Source organism: Stegodyphus dumicola, chromosome X2 (genome assembly GCF_044657685.1).
Source record: "Stegodyphus dumicola isolate Sdum_Otavi_A_Nest chromosome X2, ASM4465768v1".
Lineage (NCBI taxonomy): Eukaryota > Metazoa > Arthropoda > Arachnida > Araneae > Eresidae > Stegodyphus > Stegodyphus dumicola.
This window is the reverse complement of record NC_140781.1, coordinates 185,894,119-185,911,485: the sequence shown is the minus strand read 5'-3', so window position 1 is coordinate 185,911,485 and position 17,367 is coordinate 185,894,119. Positions and strand designations below refer to the sequence as shown.

The window sequence follows — 17,367 nt, the reverse complement described above, 5'->3', positions numbered from 1 at the left end:
CGAAAACACCCATGCAGCCAGCCCGTTCGCGGGATTCGAACCTCGGACCGAACTACGAGTGTTCAGCGACTTTACCGCTCGGCCGCTGGTGGGCCGAAACGTAAAAAAGGAGTGCTGTCATGGATTTTTTATTTGCTTATTCAAGCAGTAAACAAGAAATCGATATTATTTATTTCGGAAAGTACCGTTATCGGTTTGTAACAATATTTAATTAACAGCGACAATAGCGTGGGGGGGAACAATTCTTAATAATACCTATAAATAATGTTTGGCAATAGAAGAGTGATAGAATACAGTGTTAACTTGCGATTTAAATAATAATAATAGTAACAGATTGATTGGATATGTAGGTAATAAATATGACTTCAGAATTACATTATTTCATAGAGGGATAGAGCAGTTTGGCAGTATTTTTAGGTAGGGTGCAACTTTCAGATTACATCGCGGTGGGAAATTACTGACTAGCTATATATCATTTCGAAAGTCTTCTTTTGGCAGCATACGGAGAGAGCTAGTATTGCAATAACTATCTGTGATTTTTTTTTAGGAACGCTGGGCTTTCTTCCAGATCATGCGTGTCATTTTTAAGCGATGTTAAAGAATAGTAACTTCTCTCTTGTGTAAAGTGCTACTAAATAACTAAAATTTTTACATTTGCAACCAAAGCGTTTTAGTTGTTTTCTTAACAGAAAATTCTTGCTACAAATTCGTATCCTGACTGCTGGAAAATTTCCAAGTCGTTTCTCCCCGTGTAATTTCGTGGGTTCTGTAAAAAGTGAGCTTTTGCGTTATGCGCCTTTTTAGATTTTCTTCTTTGAAATGTTGAAAGAAATATGAGTTGCAAGTTAGCGTCTTCAGATTGGAAATAACATATCGGCAAGTAAAAAATAAAACTTAAAACTAGTGATAATGCTCTAACTTCTCGATTCCTCGTGAAAGGGGCTGTTTGTTAGTTTTTTCAGCATTTTCCTGTCATGTAATGGAAATAATTAGGCGTGCCTTTCAAAATATACTATGGAAGCCATTTTTCCAAGTCAGATTCTTGCAAAAGCTTACATTATATAATGCTCCATGTCGTATCCTCACGACCAACTTTAAGGTGTGTGTGTGTGGCCATATTTTAGCAATTAATCTGCGACGCACGTTTTCTTTTTATGTCACTGCACAGTTTGAAGGATCTAGCTTGCAGTTGCACTATTAGTGGCCGATCTTAAGATAAAGATCATTTCTTTTCTAACCACCGACTTCTTTCTTTCCTTCCCCATTTTTTTTTTTTTCAAATTAGAATTTCGGGGCAAAATATTTTATAGTTAGTGGTTTATAGTTAACTGTTGCAAACCTGACGATCACTAATGTTGCCTTCATGAAGTCCAGCACAACATTAGATGTTATAAATTATTAGATTTCAGTAGATAAAGCAATAGCCAACAGAATAGGCGCCAAATCATCATGTGATTTATTCAAGCAACATGTGGAATTTACTGATTCTGAGGAAGAAAAATAGGCGAAACTGACACTCGATGAAATCGCCTGCACAGTCGTTCTTTCTCCATAACTTGAATTTTTCATGAAGCTGTTCTAATTATTCTGTCGGCCTTGAACTTCTTGATGAGGGTTTATTCTTTACTTTCTTCTGGTAACATACTGCAGGACAGTGTGTAGAGTCATTAAGAGTTTTTGAAGCAGGAGATGTGAAAAATGAGCAATGCCCTCTTTGGGACTCTAACCTGGACCTCTCGAATACGCAGTAATCTGCGGTGTGTATCTTTTATAGACCATGAAAGCCTAAAGGTATTGAGCTTCATATTCTCTCTGTGTATTTGCTCTCGGAAGTTGAAAATGTTGAAAAAAGAGAGAGAGAGAATTTACATATATTGTAAAAAATTAGTTTCTGCATACTTCGTAGACTGACATATGTAGATAAACAGTGAATAAATACTCAAAATAGCAATTCAATATCCTAATTTTTCCGATTGTTTTCTGGTTTATCTATTTAATAATCCAAAATTAGTGCGTTAGTTATTCCTAGGTATTTCTCCCCCTTTTTTATCCCCTCCCTTTCTGCCTTGCTTTCAGTGCTATTAGGAGTTTCGAATGGTCATACAGTGATCGAAATCTATCCGATTTTTATATGGCAGATCGATTTTATGTGAATAGAATTCAACCAACTGTGTGTTTCTTTTTCCCTTTACTTTGTTCTGCTTCTGTAAACTTTAGCTTTTACTATTACTTTCCAGTTCATTTCTCACCGTCAGCAATTAAGATTTTGTCTGATTATTTTGTATTGCATTTTCATTTTGAATCGCCTGAATTTGTTTTTAAGTAATCGCAGTGAAGTATTAGTGCACCAGAAACACATTGAAAATGCTTCCATGAAATTTCACGAACGCGTTGACTTTTCGATGAAATACTTTCGCTTTACATCCAAAACTGGAAAATGAGTGCTAGGTGATAGACTCAAAAACTTCGTTCAATCTTGTCGGTGCTGCTGTTGCCCTGTGTCTGCATCGTCACGCGTTAGCGCGCGTGCCGGTGTATTTGTCATTCGAAAGCTTGAGTTAGTAAATATCATTTCGTATCTCTGTTAATCACTTACTGTAGAGGTAATCTACCGACAGATAAAACTGTTCCTATATTTCTTATCAGTGTTTTATAGATAAAGTCGAAGATTTCGAAATCGTCGATTTTGTACTAATAACCTATCATTATTCGGTAATATCTTTTTGTGACTTGTCTGTGATTGGAATGTGTTCAGAATTTTATTGAAATGTTTAAAATCACACGTGGAAAAATTCATCACCGTTTTATTTCTAACTTGTCAATGGCGAATTAGAAAAAATTACATATAGCTTGATTTAGACATTATTTTCTAATTGCCAGCATTTTAACACAGTAGCAAATTTTAACATACGTATAGTTTCTACGATAAAACTAAATTAGAATATCCAAATAATTTGGCAATACACGAAACAAAAAAACTTCATAACACATTTTGAATTTTATACTCTTAAAGTGAAGTTAAACCTTTCGGCACATACCAGAACACAATATTAGTTGATAAAGCAGTGCGACTGTACTCTCGCAGTACAGAAATGTTAAAAGGAGATTTCTTCAATTAATTAAAGAATTAAAAGGAGATTTCTTCAATTGTCACTGAAAAAAAAGTGCACTAAAAATGCAATAGTAAAACTTTTTGTTTAATTTGCTTTGAATATTAATTGAATGAATGTCAGCATGTATGCTGACATTTTTAAAAATGGAAGCACTTTTGTGACACAGGAAAGAAGTAATTTCTGCTGCGTACATTTAGAGATATTTTGTAAATTTTTGACTTTTTTCTTGCTGTTAACCAAATAATAAATTATAGTTTTTTACTAGGGTTCAGTGATTTTGCTTGGCTAATGATCAGTCCCCCTTTTAATAATATTAAAGCTAAGGGGTGAGATTTCTTAATTGGATGTAATAAATTTTCTGTGTGGAAATCCATGCATTCTGTTGTTAAGTAGCAGTTTTGCTTATATACTCTATAGAAATTTCACTGCAGAAAATAGATTTTACCAAAAAAATATGTTCCTAATTGAATACAAAAATCAGATTCTAATTTTTATTAGCCATTTCGTTAAGTGAATTCAGTTGGCATGTCCTTACAAGTGTTTTGCATCTTAAATTTGTTCTTGAACTTTGTTGGCACCAAATGAAGTGGATAAACGCGTTTATTTGCGTAATGCTTTGGTAGAAATGTAACTGGAAATTTGCCAAACTTAGTGCAGCTACGTCATTAAAACGACCTTCGAAATTTTGCTGCTATATTTCGCTGTTTCCTGTGGATGTTTTGAGACATTTATAAGTCGGTAAGATTACGTGCTCGTTAGTTTGTCTAAGAGTAACCTTGAAGACTTGTAAGAATGTATAATAATATACGTCAGAATGCTAGGAAATTTTATTTTGTAATTTATTTCCGTTCCTTGAAACGATTAATTTCTTTGAGAACGTTTCCAGATTTTCCCAAAAGAAAGCTACTTCATGTCACGTGTGCAAAAGTTCTATATATAATACTGTTTGTGTACAAGTTTATTTAAATGCTGTGTGCATGTATGTATATTTTCAACAATTCAGTAGGAAATCCTTCATGGAAGATGTATCCCTCGCAATATTTTCCAAAAGAGAAAAGATTGTGGTAGCAAGTGGCCGAGTGGGTAAAACCGTGAAACACTGTTTCTGATAATTTCTGGCAGCAGGCAGGTTTTCATTATTTTCCCCCTATGTGATGTAAATAGGAGTCAAATTCACTTAGAAATTCCATTATGACTATAGCCATTTGATGTAGCTGATTGCCCTCGTGTGCTTTATATTAAACAGTAAATCCAAACCTAAAGTATAATTCTATACATATATAGATATATATAAGCTAACTTACTGAAGGGAATGAATTGTTATTTAATTCAAATTATGCGAGGATTATTAACAAATGCTACATTTCACTTTTGATCTGGAGCGCATCAGGGGTAAAAAAGGAATATAAAAACCGAAATGAACAAATTACTAGACTTATCTGTAATTTTATAAACTTTTAAATGATAGGCGAGAAAATTCCAGATCTTACACCTATCAAAATCATTCTGAAAAATATAGGCTGTCTATTAGTACATGCAGCTTTGACTGCACAGGCTTCCAAGTTCGGGGCGTTATGTTTAAAAAGCGCAAATTTATCCAGAAATAATTTTCATTAGCTACTAGTATTAGACTGATGTGACTCAAATTTCCAACAAGCATATAACGCTTTCGAATGTTGAGTAAATAAAATTAGCCAAACTAACCTGCCTCGGCGTCTACATACTCTGCGTCATCTTTGTGCCAGTGACTGAAGTATTTGGCAAAAGAAATGAAGAGTCTAAAGAATCGGTCAAGATGGCTTAAGAGGAGTTAATCGACGGGAGATACGTCATAGAAATATGGTAGGTGTAGAAAGACTTCATAGTGCAGTTCTCTGTGAGTCTGCATATTATTTTACACAGTGCATTCTTTTGTGAGCGGGCATTGTCATCTAACATAAGACCACCATATCTGTTGACTACTGTTAGATACTTGAAGACACACTGACTATGCATATCATAATGTTCGGCATTTATAACGATCCACAGCTTCAAAAGATGCGATGAATCAACAGAGTACCATAAAAGCAACGATTTCAGTTGTTGGTAAGGAAATTCTTTGGGATGACTCTAAGGTCGTTATTCACGATCCACGTATTTTCCTTATCGTTTATGTCTGTTGTGCTATATCCATTTATCATCGTATATGAATACTTTATGTAGAATTTCTCCGTTTATCCCTTAGTCGTTAAATTTCTCATTTCGTGACTGCATGACTTTTTGATCGGTGTCAAGTCGTGTCGTACTCATGATTCCAGCTCTCTCTTTTAACGAATACGAAGGATAACGGCGTTATGGTATATATCTAACACGAACACTTTCGCACAACTCAATTTCGACGGTATTCTTCAGGATCTCATCTGAAACTAGTATCAGTCGGTGGCCACAGGGTTTATTTCCAAGTGTTGCATCATCCGCGCGAAATTTTATATACCATCGACGTATAGTATATTAGTCGTAGATGTGACAAATGCGATATTAATGTTTTGTGCCTTAAGTCATGTAGAATGCCCCAGTTTAAACTCAGTAAGTAAAAGTACTCAGAATTTCTCTATGGTTTAGATTGACAAAGTTCTGTTTAAACAGCATTACATTTAATGATTGCCTTGGTGACACAGCGTACGACTTTAGTCGGTGAATCACACTAGTGGCTTCGGGTAACGTACGTATTTCAGGTACCGTCGTACCTGAAATAGGATATCTCAGTTGCATAGCACCTACTCAGTGTACCAAATGGCACCAGACATCTGCTCGGAGCGCAAAAATTTTTTTATCTCTAGTACTGAGGATCACAGTCTGGCCTGTTTAAGAACCTTTCAAAAATGCGTAAAACTTAATACAAAAAAGTGCAACTAGTGTTTACATGTTATTCTTAAGAAATAGAAAATAGAGAAAGTCAAAAATTATTCGTACTCTTGTTTTCTCATATTATTTACCCAAAAGTGGGGGTTGAACAAGTAGTCATTTGTCTGCATAGTCTCCTTTCTTTACGGTACACTTGGTCCAACGGTCCACAAGCTAGCGTATACCTTCCAAGAAGATGGCTAAATTGGTACCAAGAGAAAGTTAAAAATTATTCGTACTCTTGTTTTCTCGTGTTATTTACACTAAAGTACGAGTTGAACAAGTATGTCATTTTTCTGCATAGTCTTCTTCCTTTGCGATGCATTTAGTCCAACGGTCCACAAGCTCGCGTATTTCTTCCAAGAAGAAAGTTATCGGTTAGTCGTGCAACCATTTATGCACGCTTCCTATGCGTCTTTATCCGCAGAAAATCAGCGACCTCGTAAAGCATCTTTGAGCACTACAAAGATATGATAGCCGTTACAGAGGGACCGATCTTGGCTCAGGCGTGGTGGTCTAGCAGGTGGAAATCCAGACGGTTAATGGTTTGGCACCCATTTTGCTCAGGTTTTATAAAAGCCGAGCTCCTCGTCGATGAGTTGATCAGCAAAGCTAAGGCTAATCTGCTGAAAACATATTTCATCGATGGCTACGTTCCGCTTCACCAGTATCGTCTCTCTTAAATCTTCTGGTTGGAGGCTGACAGCCGTCCCGCTGTCTCTTCGTGCATCACGCTTGTTCCGGTCACTTTCAGACTTCTCGATCATCTCATACACACTTCTGCGTGATAAAGCATGGTCCCCGTGAAACAGCTTGTGTTGAAGTTTCTTGTGAAGTCAGGCTTAAATCCCGCTGATATTTACAGACGACTTCAAACACAGTTCAATGATAAGACGCGCAGCTGCAGTAATACATTTGAAAGGTGTAACCATTTCCAGAATGGCCATATCTCTGTTAATGACGATCACGGCCATAATAGTTTTTAGTCCATAGCAGGTTATACCTCTGTCTAAACAGTCGATGCGTAAAACATATGGTTTTGGATAATCCACGCATTATCTGTTGTCAAACTGGGCAAAAGAAGAATCTCTGAGGGTTAGAATTCAGCATTGATGGAGAAAGCAGACCACGTAGGGTTGAAGAATTCTGATAAATCTTTCTAAACCGAACCAGGAATTAGTTAAATTCAGGGTTAAGTATAGGAATGTAGCAGGAAAGTAAAATAACGTTTTCACTTTTTGATATTTTATTAAGTCCCGTTTGATAAGAACGCCTTTCGCATATTACTAATGTTAATCCTTTGAGTGCGGGAGAAATTATTTGCCATACACCAAGAATTACGAAATTGTCGGTAACTGTAGGCACGGGCATACGATGAAACTTTATGGGAGCATTGTTGTTGATGAGTTAGCAGCGCCCCCAGTACTTGAGTAGATAAGACAACAGAAAATTTATAGTTCAACCCTCAGGGAACAGACTCGCTCCTTGTACCTTTGTGTAAAGTAAATACGTACCGTCTTTCTCTGCTTTGCCTTATTCAACGAAATTAGCAATTATAGCTACAGCCTTGCTTCTGAGGCATAGGAACTTCCACCAAACGAGCTCTGTTGATCTCACATGGACCTTATAAGAAATAGACCAACCCAAATGGATTTTCTTTCAGTTCCTGAGTTTCTTTTTAACCTTGGTTCATCTTCGAACACCTTCTTTTTTCCTTAGTGCCAAAACAAATACTGGTGTATTTCGTTGCTATCCAACATTACAACTATGTATGACACAAATTCTTCGACATGCTTCTGCAGCACCTTATTCCGAAATTGTACTCTCAAAAGGTGATGTTTGATATGTTTGTGTCGCGTATTGTTTAGACCTGACAATAAGCCATGTACTAACAGCTTAAGCTAGACATGATACTGCACAATCATATACACCCTTGCTACAATCTAAGGAACACAAATAAGTTTTGGAGTTCAAAGATACCCCAAGATGTAACCACAAAAACTGTATATACGCTATACATTATAAGTACGCTTCATGAGGAGTGTCAAGATGCACTCATTTTAAGGATTAAAAACTGTTGTACATTTATTTCTGTGTGAAATTTTATGTATGCGAAAAAAAAATAAAATTTAGTAACCGCATGGAAATATAGCTTCAATAAATTCATATGTCGAGGGGTAAATCTTGTATTTAATGTTGATAGTTGTACTTCATGAACATTCAGTCGGTATCTTCATTAAAAAGATTTCATTTCTAACCTGCGAGTGTTAACTTTGCTCACAAATTAGAAAAAGAAATCCTTTGGGAGGGGGGGTCACAGGCTTTATATCTTTAAATACTAATTTTAACATGTTCTTCTGGTTACAGAGCTTATCAAAATAAGGTAATAAAGAAAAGTAAGCAATGGTTCTACAGATATAAAATCTTAACATTTTATATAGTCTCGCAAATCAAAGTCGGTGAGTAAAAATGTTCCGTATGCTTTAATAAATTACATATAGAAAGTTCCATACTTTTAAAGATTTCGCTAAGTTATTTGAAAACGAGTATCCTCATGACTTACATTTACTTTTCCCCATTAATAAGCTATTTTGATCAGATTATAAAAGAAAATACGAAATAAAAGTTGATCGTACAAAATCAGTTTTCTATTGCAAAACGAAAGTTCAGTGACTAACTGTTTTATTCGGCATAGCACATGCAGTTTGTAATTGTCCTTACTAAACTATTCATTGCCATTATCTCGTCCTTTTTTCCACTAATGTATACTAACTTTGCTTGTAAAAGAATGGAATTTTTTGGATTTAACTTTTTAACCGCTTCCCTTACAAATTTTTTTGAAAAAAAATTGCAAAAAATCATCACATTTTTTATTTTATTATTAAATACAACAAAAGGAAACAAATAAAAATATGTAGGTTTTAAGTTGAATTTTTAATTTTTTGAAGGTGTAAAAGCATTTATTTTTAATATTAGATTACTATCCCGAGTTATCTCGGGCAAACAAAAAAAAGTTACAGATTAATCTTTGTATGATAGTTTTTGAAACAAGGGACAGCACAGAGTGGTACCTGACGTTCTACACTTGTATCTGGTCTCTTTTCTTACTGGCTTATCGCTGGAATCTCTTTCACGGGAGCACAGAGTACACTGTCTCGTTGGATTTGATTTTTTTTTTAAATTTTTTTTTTTTTTTTTTTCCCAACCTTTTCATAATCACTATCTGAAAAATCATCGCTTTCGCTATCTTCCATCATCGCCATTATTTTTTTTCCAACGCATGCATCTTTCTTTATACATTACTAATCCACAAGCCAACGTATACTATACAATAAGGAAACACGCGACCAGTCCCTCCAAAAGAACCGCGCAACCAATAAAATTTGGCAAACTGCCAATCAAAGCGCGACCAGTCCTTCCAAAAGAACCGCGCAACCAATAAAATTTGGCAAACTGCCAATCAAAGCTAAATATTTCCTTTCATTTCCTCCAGACCGAGTAAAACCGTGATAAAAGAAATCGTACTAATAAATTCTGCTTCCGAGTTTTCTCGGAATAATAATTAACTGCAATCTATACGAACCCGAGATAACTCGGGATAATCAGGCAAGCGGTTAAATGCGTAGTAAACATTTTACTCATTGTACATTTTGCTACGCAGGGATTCTATAAAATGTTAAATTTTGCATTTATAGAATTGTCATATTCTGATGGCAGAAATATTTTTCTTAAAATTTTCTGCCATAATTTAAGGACGCACCAGCGGTTGAGGGGATAAGATCACTGAATACTGATAATTCGACGTTGTTTCAAATCGTGGGAGATGGGGGTGGCTGCACGAGTGTTTTGGTGCTTTTCTCCATGCATAGCACGGTAGCTTTCCATCACTTATCAAACCGCACGAAACCTTATTTTGGTTTGGTTTATGCGATTGCAGCAAAGCCTCGAAGGCTATCTTCGTAAGGGAAGGTGTGCCTTCATGGAGGACTTTCTAAGGGAAACTATCTCGTAAACACGTTACGCATGACGAAAACGCCCATGCAGGCTGCCCGTGCGCGGTATTCGAACCTCAGACCGAACTACCAGTGTTCAACGACTTTACCTTACGGCCGCTGATGGGCGAAAACCTTTATTTTGAGAAATTTTGTAATTGGAAGTATTACATGTCTAGAAACCACTTTTTTACGAACTGAATAACTTAAGGATTGAAATCAAAATTAATAGTGAATACATTTGAAAATTATTGCTCTTTTGATGTGAAAATCTTCCTCAGTACTTTCAAATTAATAAATTGACTTCTGCAGATAAAATAATATTTCTCAAATATTAAAAAAAGGGGAGGAGAAACAAGTGTAATTTTGTTAGAGAGTTGATGATTCAGATCATATTTGTGTTATCAGGGTTTACGTATTCAGTATAATAGGAAAATAAATAAATGGATTGTGAAGTGACTGTGTAATATTAAATTTGATTAATTGTAATAATTTAGAAAATGTGTTTTACATTTTTTCAGATGAAACAGTGGACATTTTGGAAAATCACAATGAAATACCCGATGCTGTAACCGAAGTTCAACGTACTGCTCCACAACCAATAGAAACTCCCAAAAATCAGCAACAAAGACGCCGACGACGAAAAAAGAAACGCACAGGATCATGTTGTGATAATTTTACAGGTATGTGTAATATATAATCAATAGGGGACTGGTGTTAATTTATGTGCTAAATGATTTAAAATGTATTTGCTAGGAAGTAAACTTTGTAAAACATTTTCACTGTGTAATAGTACGTACTTAGCGTAATTAATTTATTAAGTCTAGTAAAAATAAATCAGCATATTTTATGTGCAGTGCTAGTATATTAGCATGTGGTAGTTGTTATATATTCATAAAAATTAATTTTCATTATCTTTCTGACTGAAAGAAATAAAACTAGTGACGATTTATATAATAGGCATGGCACCCAGACTACAGCTCTTTAGCCTGTTTAATGCAGCTGGCTTTATACACTACCCGACACTAAAAATGGAACACCATGAAGGAGTGGCCCAAAAATTATGCAAGTTTTAGAGATAGACGCACGTCACCGAGTTATGCGAATGATGTGAAATACGTAGCTCCTGCAGAATGTTCAATTTTCGTGCCGTTACTATTTCTGCTGGGAAAATCATCGTAGAAAATTTGTTCTTGACTTTGAGGACACGTGTAATACCCACATAGCACAAAAACATCCTTGGGATATCCCAAAGATGTTGCTCGCGGGATATGCACACATCCTGAGGACATCCCGGAATATCCCGCAAACCTCCTAAACACCTCCACCCGAGTGCTTAATGTCACATCCCGGGATATCCTCAGGACATCCTAACCAAGTCCCATCGACAGCGTGCGGGATTGTTATTAGGATATGAACTCCTACTTACTACATCCTCAGGACATCCCACAAACCTCCTAAGCACATCCCATTATATCCTAAAAACATCCTATCTATGTCCCATCGACAGCCTATGGGATGTTATTAGGATTTAAAGTCCTACTTACTACATCCTCAGGACATCCCGTAATATCCCAATTTCCTCCTAAACTCATCCTCCTGAGCGCTTAATGTCACATCCCAGTATATCCTTAGGACATCCTATTTACGTCCCACCGACAGCGTATGGGATGTTATCAGGATTTGAAACACTAGTTACAATATCCCTTTAACCTCTTAAATACATACTCTCAACTGCTTAGTGTCACATCCCAGTATATATACAGAGGAAAATTCCAGTGAAAGTATGTGAAGGTGCGATGATCTAAAACCTACTTTTTTTTACACAGATAGTCTCAAATCGTTCTCCAATGGTTACTATAAAAATCAGAAATGTTGAAAATATTTATACAACTTATTTTGTTTTTAAATCTGAATTTGTGAATATATTAAAACTGAGCAAGGAAATTAAAATGAATTATTAATACAAAATATTAATACTGAAAATTTTGCTTTTATTTTTAAGATATTAAAACTCTTTTGATCATTTTTAAATATCCAATAGCCCCCAAATTGAATTATTCATAATTAAATTATTTTACAAAATCAGTTTCTAATTTCAGTTAATTTGTATTAAAAATTGAATAATAAAATTACCCATTTAATAATCTTTACATAAATGAATCATCTTTTTTTAAAACATGTAAGGAATTTATAGTGTTTTGATGACACTGTTGGGAAATTGTTAAATGGAATAAATTGTATTTTTAAAACTAAATCAATTCCTAGCCTCAGAATAAATAAATATGTTTTCGTAACATGAGAATGCTGCAGGCTTTTTTATATATTTAATATTTAGTTGTAAAAATTTGACTTTATGTTAACAATTCTTTACATCATTCAAAAGGTAACTCAAGAAGCTCTTCTAAAATTCTATCTTTCTGCTCACACAATTAAAAAAAAATCTGAAAGGCCTCAGATTTTAGCAGTCACTCAAAGAGGCTAAAAGTTTATGAATGCATAGATTATCAATACAGATGGGGCAGTGGAAATAGCAAAACATTTTATAAGATACTGACACCAGAAAGTTATATATCTTCTATATATTTGAAAAATGAAGAAATATATCACGTAATTATGTAGAAATATTAAAATGTTTTCAATTAGATATATCATGAATTAAATGCATTTTAAATCAATCAGATTAAAAATTAAAAAAAGCATTGTTAAGAACTGTGTGTAATGCTTTTAAATAGCTTGACTTGTTAGTCAATAATATATTAGATTTTAAAGGTAAATATGTTAAATTTTGCCAAATGGCAAGACTTGAATGAAAAGCGAAACAAGTTTACGACTGACAATATGAAGTCACATTTCAAAACTAATAGCCCTTTTAGATTAAAAAAAAAAGTTCTGAAAATAATTTGCAATGGTTCATTGGTATTATTTTACGCAAAATTCAGTAAAATGAAATTTACCTGTTGAAATCAGCACCAAATTAAACTTTGTAAATTCTAGCGCATGTTAAAGGTTGTCTCATCCAGAATTTTATTACTAACCATTCATTTCAGAGCAAAATAAAACAGTAATTGCCATTTATATGACAAACAATATCAAAAATTTAAATCTGCATTTTACGCAACATAGAAAAACTTCAAAAGATCTACTGTTTACCATGCAATTAAGGTATTTTATTCTGCTATCAACTCTACCAATTATTAATTCCATTAAGTATATTCAGTTTACTCTTTCTGCTCAATATATGCAATGTAAAATTTTCCATAAATTTATTAATTCATTTTATTTTGAGGTGAGCTTTTATTCAACTCTCAATGTCAACGAGAATGTTTAGTTCATTTTTTATTCGGTCTCAAAAGAGAAATCAAAATACGTGGATTCATGTACGTGTATTTATGAATCAAAATACATGAGAAATCACAGTGAGAAAACCACTGCTACCTTAAACTGTGATTATATATAACAAATGCAGTGAATTATAGTTAAAAAATAGTGAAAATATTTATATTTCTGAACTATTTCATATATAACATTTTCAGTTTCGCATATGTGGCAATTTAAGAACTTTTTTACGTATACCAATTTTTTGAAATATCTGCAAATTTTTGTATCTTCAAGGAAAGCTTATTCTTTCACCTTTAGTATATAAGTAATGGTAATTTACCAGATAAAATTACTTAATGGGGAATACAGAAAAATATCTAACCACTTTGTGACTTCATCTGCAAAGAGACTAAAAAAGTAGTTCAGCTAAATCTGCTATAATAAATATTTATAATAATGCTAAATTATGCAATATCTATTAATATGACAAATTTTTGTAAAGCTATTTATTTGGATGAAAAATAAACACATTCAGAAATTTATGGCACTATATTATGATTAACAGAGGAAAAACACTTTTCAAAATTCAAAATAGTTTTTATTAATCCAATTTATCACATTTTATTTGAATTCATGAAAAACAATCTTATATCCATGTATTCTTATGTATATAAGAACTCTTGATAAATTGGATCTCTGTCATTGCCTTTCACAGCACCTAAAATAAAAAAAAACACTCACAATTACTATATGTGAATATAATTCATAATTAAATTTAAACAAATGACTATTAGAATGCAAATTAAAGGAAGCATTTAAAATATTTTAACATTTAGTACCTATAAACAGAGTAGCAATTATTTGATTTTTCGATTATAGTAAAATAAACATGGGGGATGCCTTTTAAAATTTTTTATGTCAGAAAATAAACTCAAACCACCAGCTGAACATATGAGCAGTTTTATCAATCAGCCACTGGTAGTTAACCTGGATACTGAATCAACATATAAAGTTGCCAAGATAAAGAGAGAAACAAAATTATGATAATCACATCTTACCTATTCATAAAACTATTTTAAATTTAATGTGTAGGCAAGTCCAAAAAGAGTGAGAATGAATTTATTTTGCAACACAAAGTAAAGTCTTGCAGGAGCAAAAAAAACTTGTCTCATGAGATTGGCAAGTAAAAAATAATTAACTGCATCTGGTAACATTTATCTGACAACTCATAAGTAATTGTTAGCTACGTGCAGAAAATAAAATCTGATCAGGGGCATAGCTAGAGGGGGGCATCTGTCCCCGGGTGCAGAATCCAAACGGCACCAAACTGATGTTAGAACATTTTAGAATTAAATGTTTTCCATCCTTGGCAAGCAGTAGGGGGTGCGAAATCTTCAGTTGTCCCTGAGCGCTGAAAACCCTAGCTATGACTCTGAATCTGATCATGTTAATGCAATTTTAAACTTTTGAATTTAATCGCAGAAATTTACCAAAGAAGTACTTGTAACAGTAGTAAATGAAGATGTGGCTAATCTTTACTGTATGGTACACCTTGGTTTCTGTCTGAAAAAAAATCGCAAAGTGGTATTGGTTGTTTGTGAAATGTGGAAGCCCATTGCGTCAAATAAGTTTTTCGGTAACCCTAAATGTTGATAATGTTGGCGAAAGTAGCCTTTGGGACAATAAAAGGGAGTTATTTCTGCAAATATTGCCAACGTGCTGTGATAAATTTAGTTTTGGGCTACTTTTTTTAATAGTAAACCTTTTGTACGGTCCCAGGTTTTTGGTTCTTACCATTCTTTACAATTGCTGTGTTTGGTTGCACGGAAGTGGTATGGTCTTGTATTTTGAACATCCTATTTATTATTTTGGTGTGGGTATCATCGTTTGAGTATGTCTAAGGTGACTAAGAGATGAAAAATTTAATTGAATTGCTTACCTGGAGGATGGTGGTGGGAAGCCTAAACATATGCATGTGAAAAAAAAGGTATGTTAAAAAAATGACGTTTCATTTATTTTTTTGTCTCTGTGTGTTAATTTTTGCTAGAAGATTTGTTGTTTAATGTTTTTATGTTAGGAAATACCGTATTTATGCGAATCTAATGCGCCATCGAATCTAATGCGCATCCCCATTTTAAAACTTTAAATAATAAAAAAATTGTTTGCCGGCGAATGTAATGCGCATCAATGATATGAGGAATTTATTGAATCTTATTATATACAACAATGAATTTGTATATAAACTATCAATTAATGGTATGATAATTTTATTTAAATTTAGATACCATATTTTATACAACAATGGATTTATACATAAAGTAGCAGAACATAGAATTAACCTATTAGTAGGCTATTGTCATGTGAAACAAACATTGTTAATTAGCACTACCGTATATACGGTACCTATCGTAAAATATGAACATGAAATAAATCGTAATATTTCTATCTAACTAACAGTTTCCACAATCAGTGATTAATAGTAAACGTCTTTATTCACTAATGTTTTCATCACTGGAATCCTCGCAGCTCTCTTCATCAGAAGCAGATTCATTTCTTCTTTCCTCATCATCGTCATCGTCATCCTCAGTGTTCCAGAGCACGTTCATCGTCACTGCCATTCAATGAATTTGAAATGTAGCATTTCTTGAAAGATTTCACAATCATTGGTGCTTCAATGCTTTTACAGGCAGCAGAAACCCAGTGTGCAACAATGTGCGATGCAGCACGCTTAATTTTTCCTGTCGGGGTCAATACACGGTTTGGCTCACAAAACCATTTTTCGTACTCCGCCTGAACGTACCCCTTAAAAGGTTTATTTATACTAACGTCCAGGGGTTGTAACACAGACGTCATCCCTCCAGGAATGATAACAAGATCACTGCCTAGGCTGTACATCTTCTTTTTTATGTCGTCGGTGAGATGACCACGAAATGCGTCCAGACAAAGCATTGATGGTGGATTGGAGAGCCCACCGGGACGGCGTTTCCATACATTTCGGACCCAATCAAGCATTAATGATTCCGTCATCCACCCCTTCTCTTGGTTTCAAATCAGGACATCATCTGGGAACAGCTTTTCATTCTTAGGGGTTTTAGGGCATGTTTTCCGTTTGAAGATTAAGAAAGGGGGAAGTTTGCACACGTCTGCTGTTATTGCCAGCATCACTGTTACGCGTTGTTTTTCATATCCCGAAGTTTTGATGATAACTTCCTTAGTCCCCTTCTCCGTAATGGTGTAGTTATGAGGCATATCAAACCAAATTGCCGTCTCGTCAGCGTTGCCAATTTGCCCTATTGAAAAATTCTTTTCCTTCCGAAGTGTGATGACATACCGCTGAAATGTTAGTAGTTTTCCCTCAAAATCTGCAGGAAGCTTTTGGCATATTGTTGTACGGCGTCTTAGAGATAAACCCATCCACTTCATAAACCGATCCACCCATCCACGGCTAGCCTTAAACTCTTGTTTCGTATTCCAAGAACTTCAGCCTCCTCTTTTGCTTTATTTTTTATGGTGTCACTAGTCACAGGTTGTCCATTCTTCCTCCTTTCACGTACAAATTCCAAAACTTTTCCTTCAATTTTAGGGTGTCTTCCTTTGCGAGGGCCAGTGAATTTCTTTCTACTAGCTTTAGTTGCAAACAGTGCCAATTTCTGTTGCCACCACAAGCGAACATTGCTCTCAGGTCCGTTGAACTCTCTCCCTGCCTTTCTATTGCCATTTTTTTCAGCATAAAGAATTACTTTACGTTTGAAAGTAGCGTCATATGACATTCTTCTCTGTTTGCCTTCCATTTCGTGGCTACGTACTCTGCAGTTTGTATCCTCTATGCAATAATGTGTCAATGATAAATGTAACGGTAAATGTAGTCGAGAAATTTGGTTGACGCCATCGGCGAACTTTGCACTCGAATCTAATGCGCCATCGAATCTAATGCGCATCCCAATTTTGAATACTACATTTGGGCAAAAACGATGCACATTAGATTCGCGTAAATACGGTATGTATTTTTGGTAACTTATTCCTCTCTGTTTGTGTATTTTTGGTTGTCTGTGTGTTAA

At 34.6% G+C, this 17,367-nt stretch overlaps 1 protein-coding gene across 1 annotated transcript in view; it reads left to right on the top strand.

Annotated features, from left to right (window-relative positions):
• The window catches only part of Lk6 (MAPK interacting serine/threonine Lk6 kinase), a 114,033-nt gene that overhangs the window by 44,336 nt on the left and 52,330 nt on the right, over positions 1–17,367 (top strand). The window contains exon 2 of the mRNA XM_035353698.2: positions 10,510–10,671. Coding sequence (XP_035209589.2) covers positions 10,510–10,671 — 162 coding nt within the window. The remainder of the gene's footprint in view (positions 1–10,509; positions 10,672–17,367) is intronic.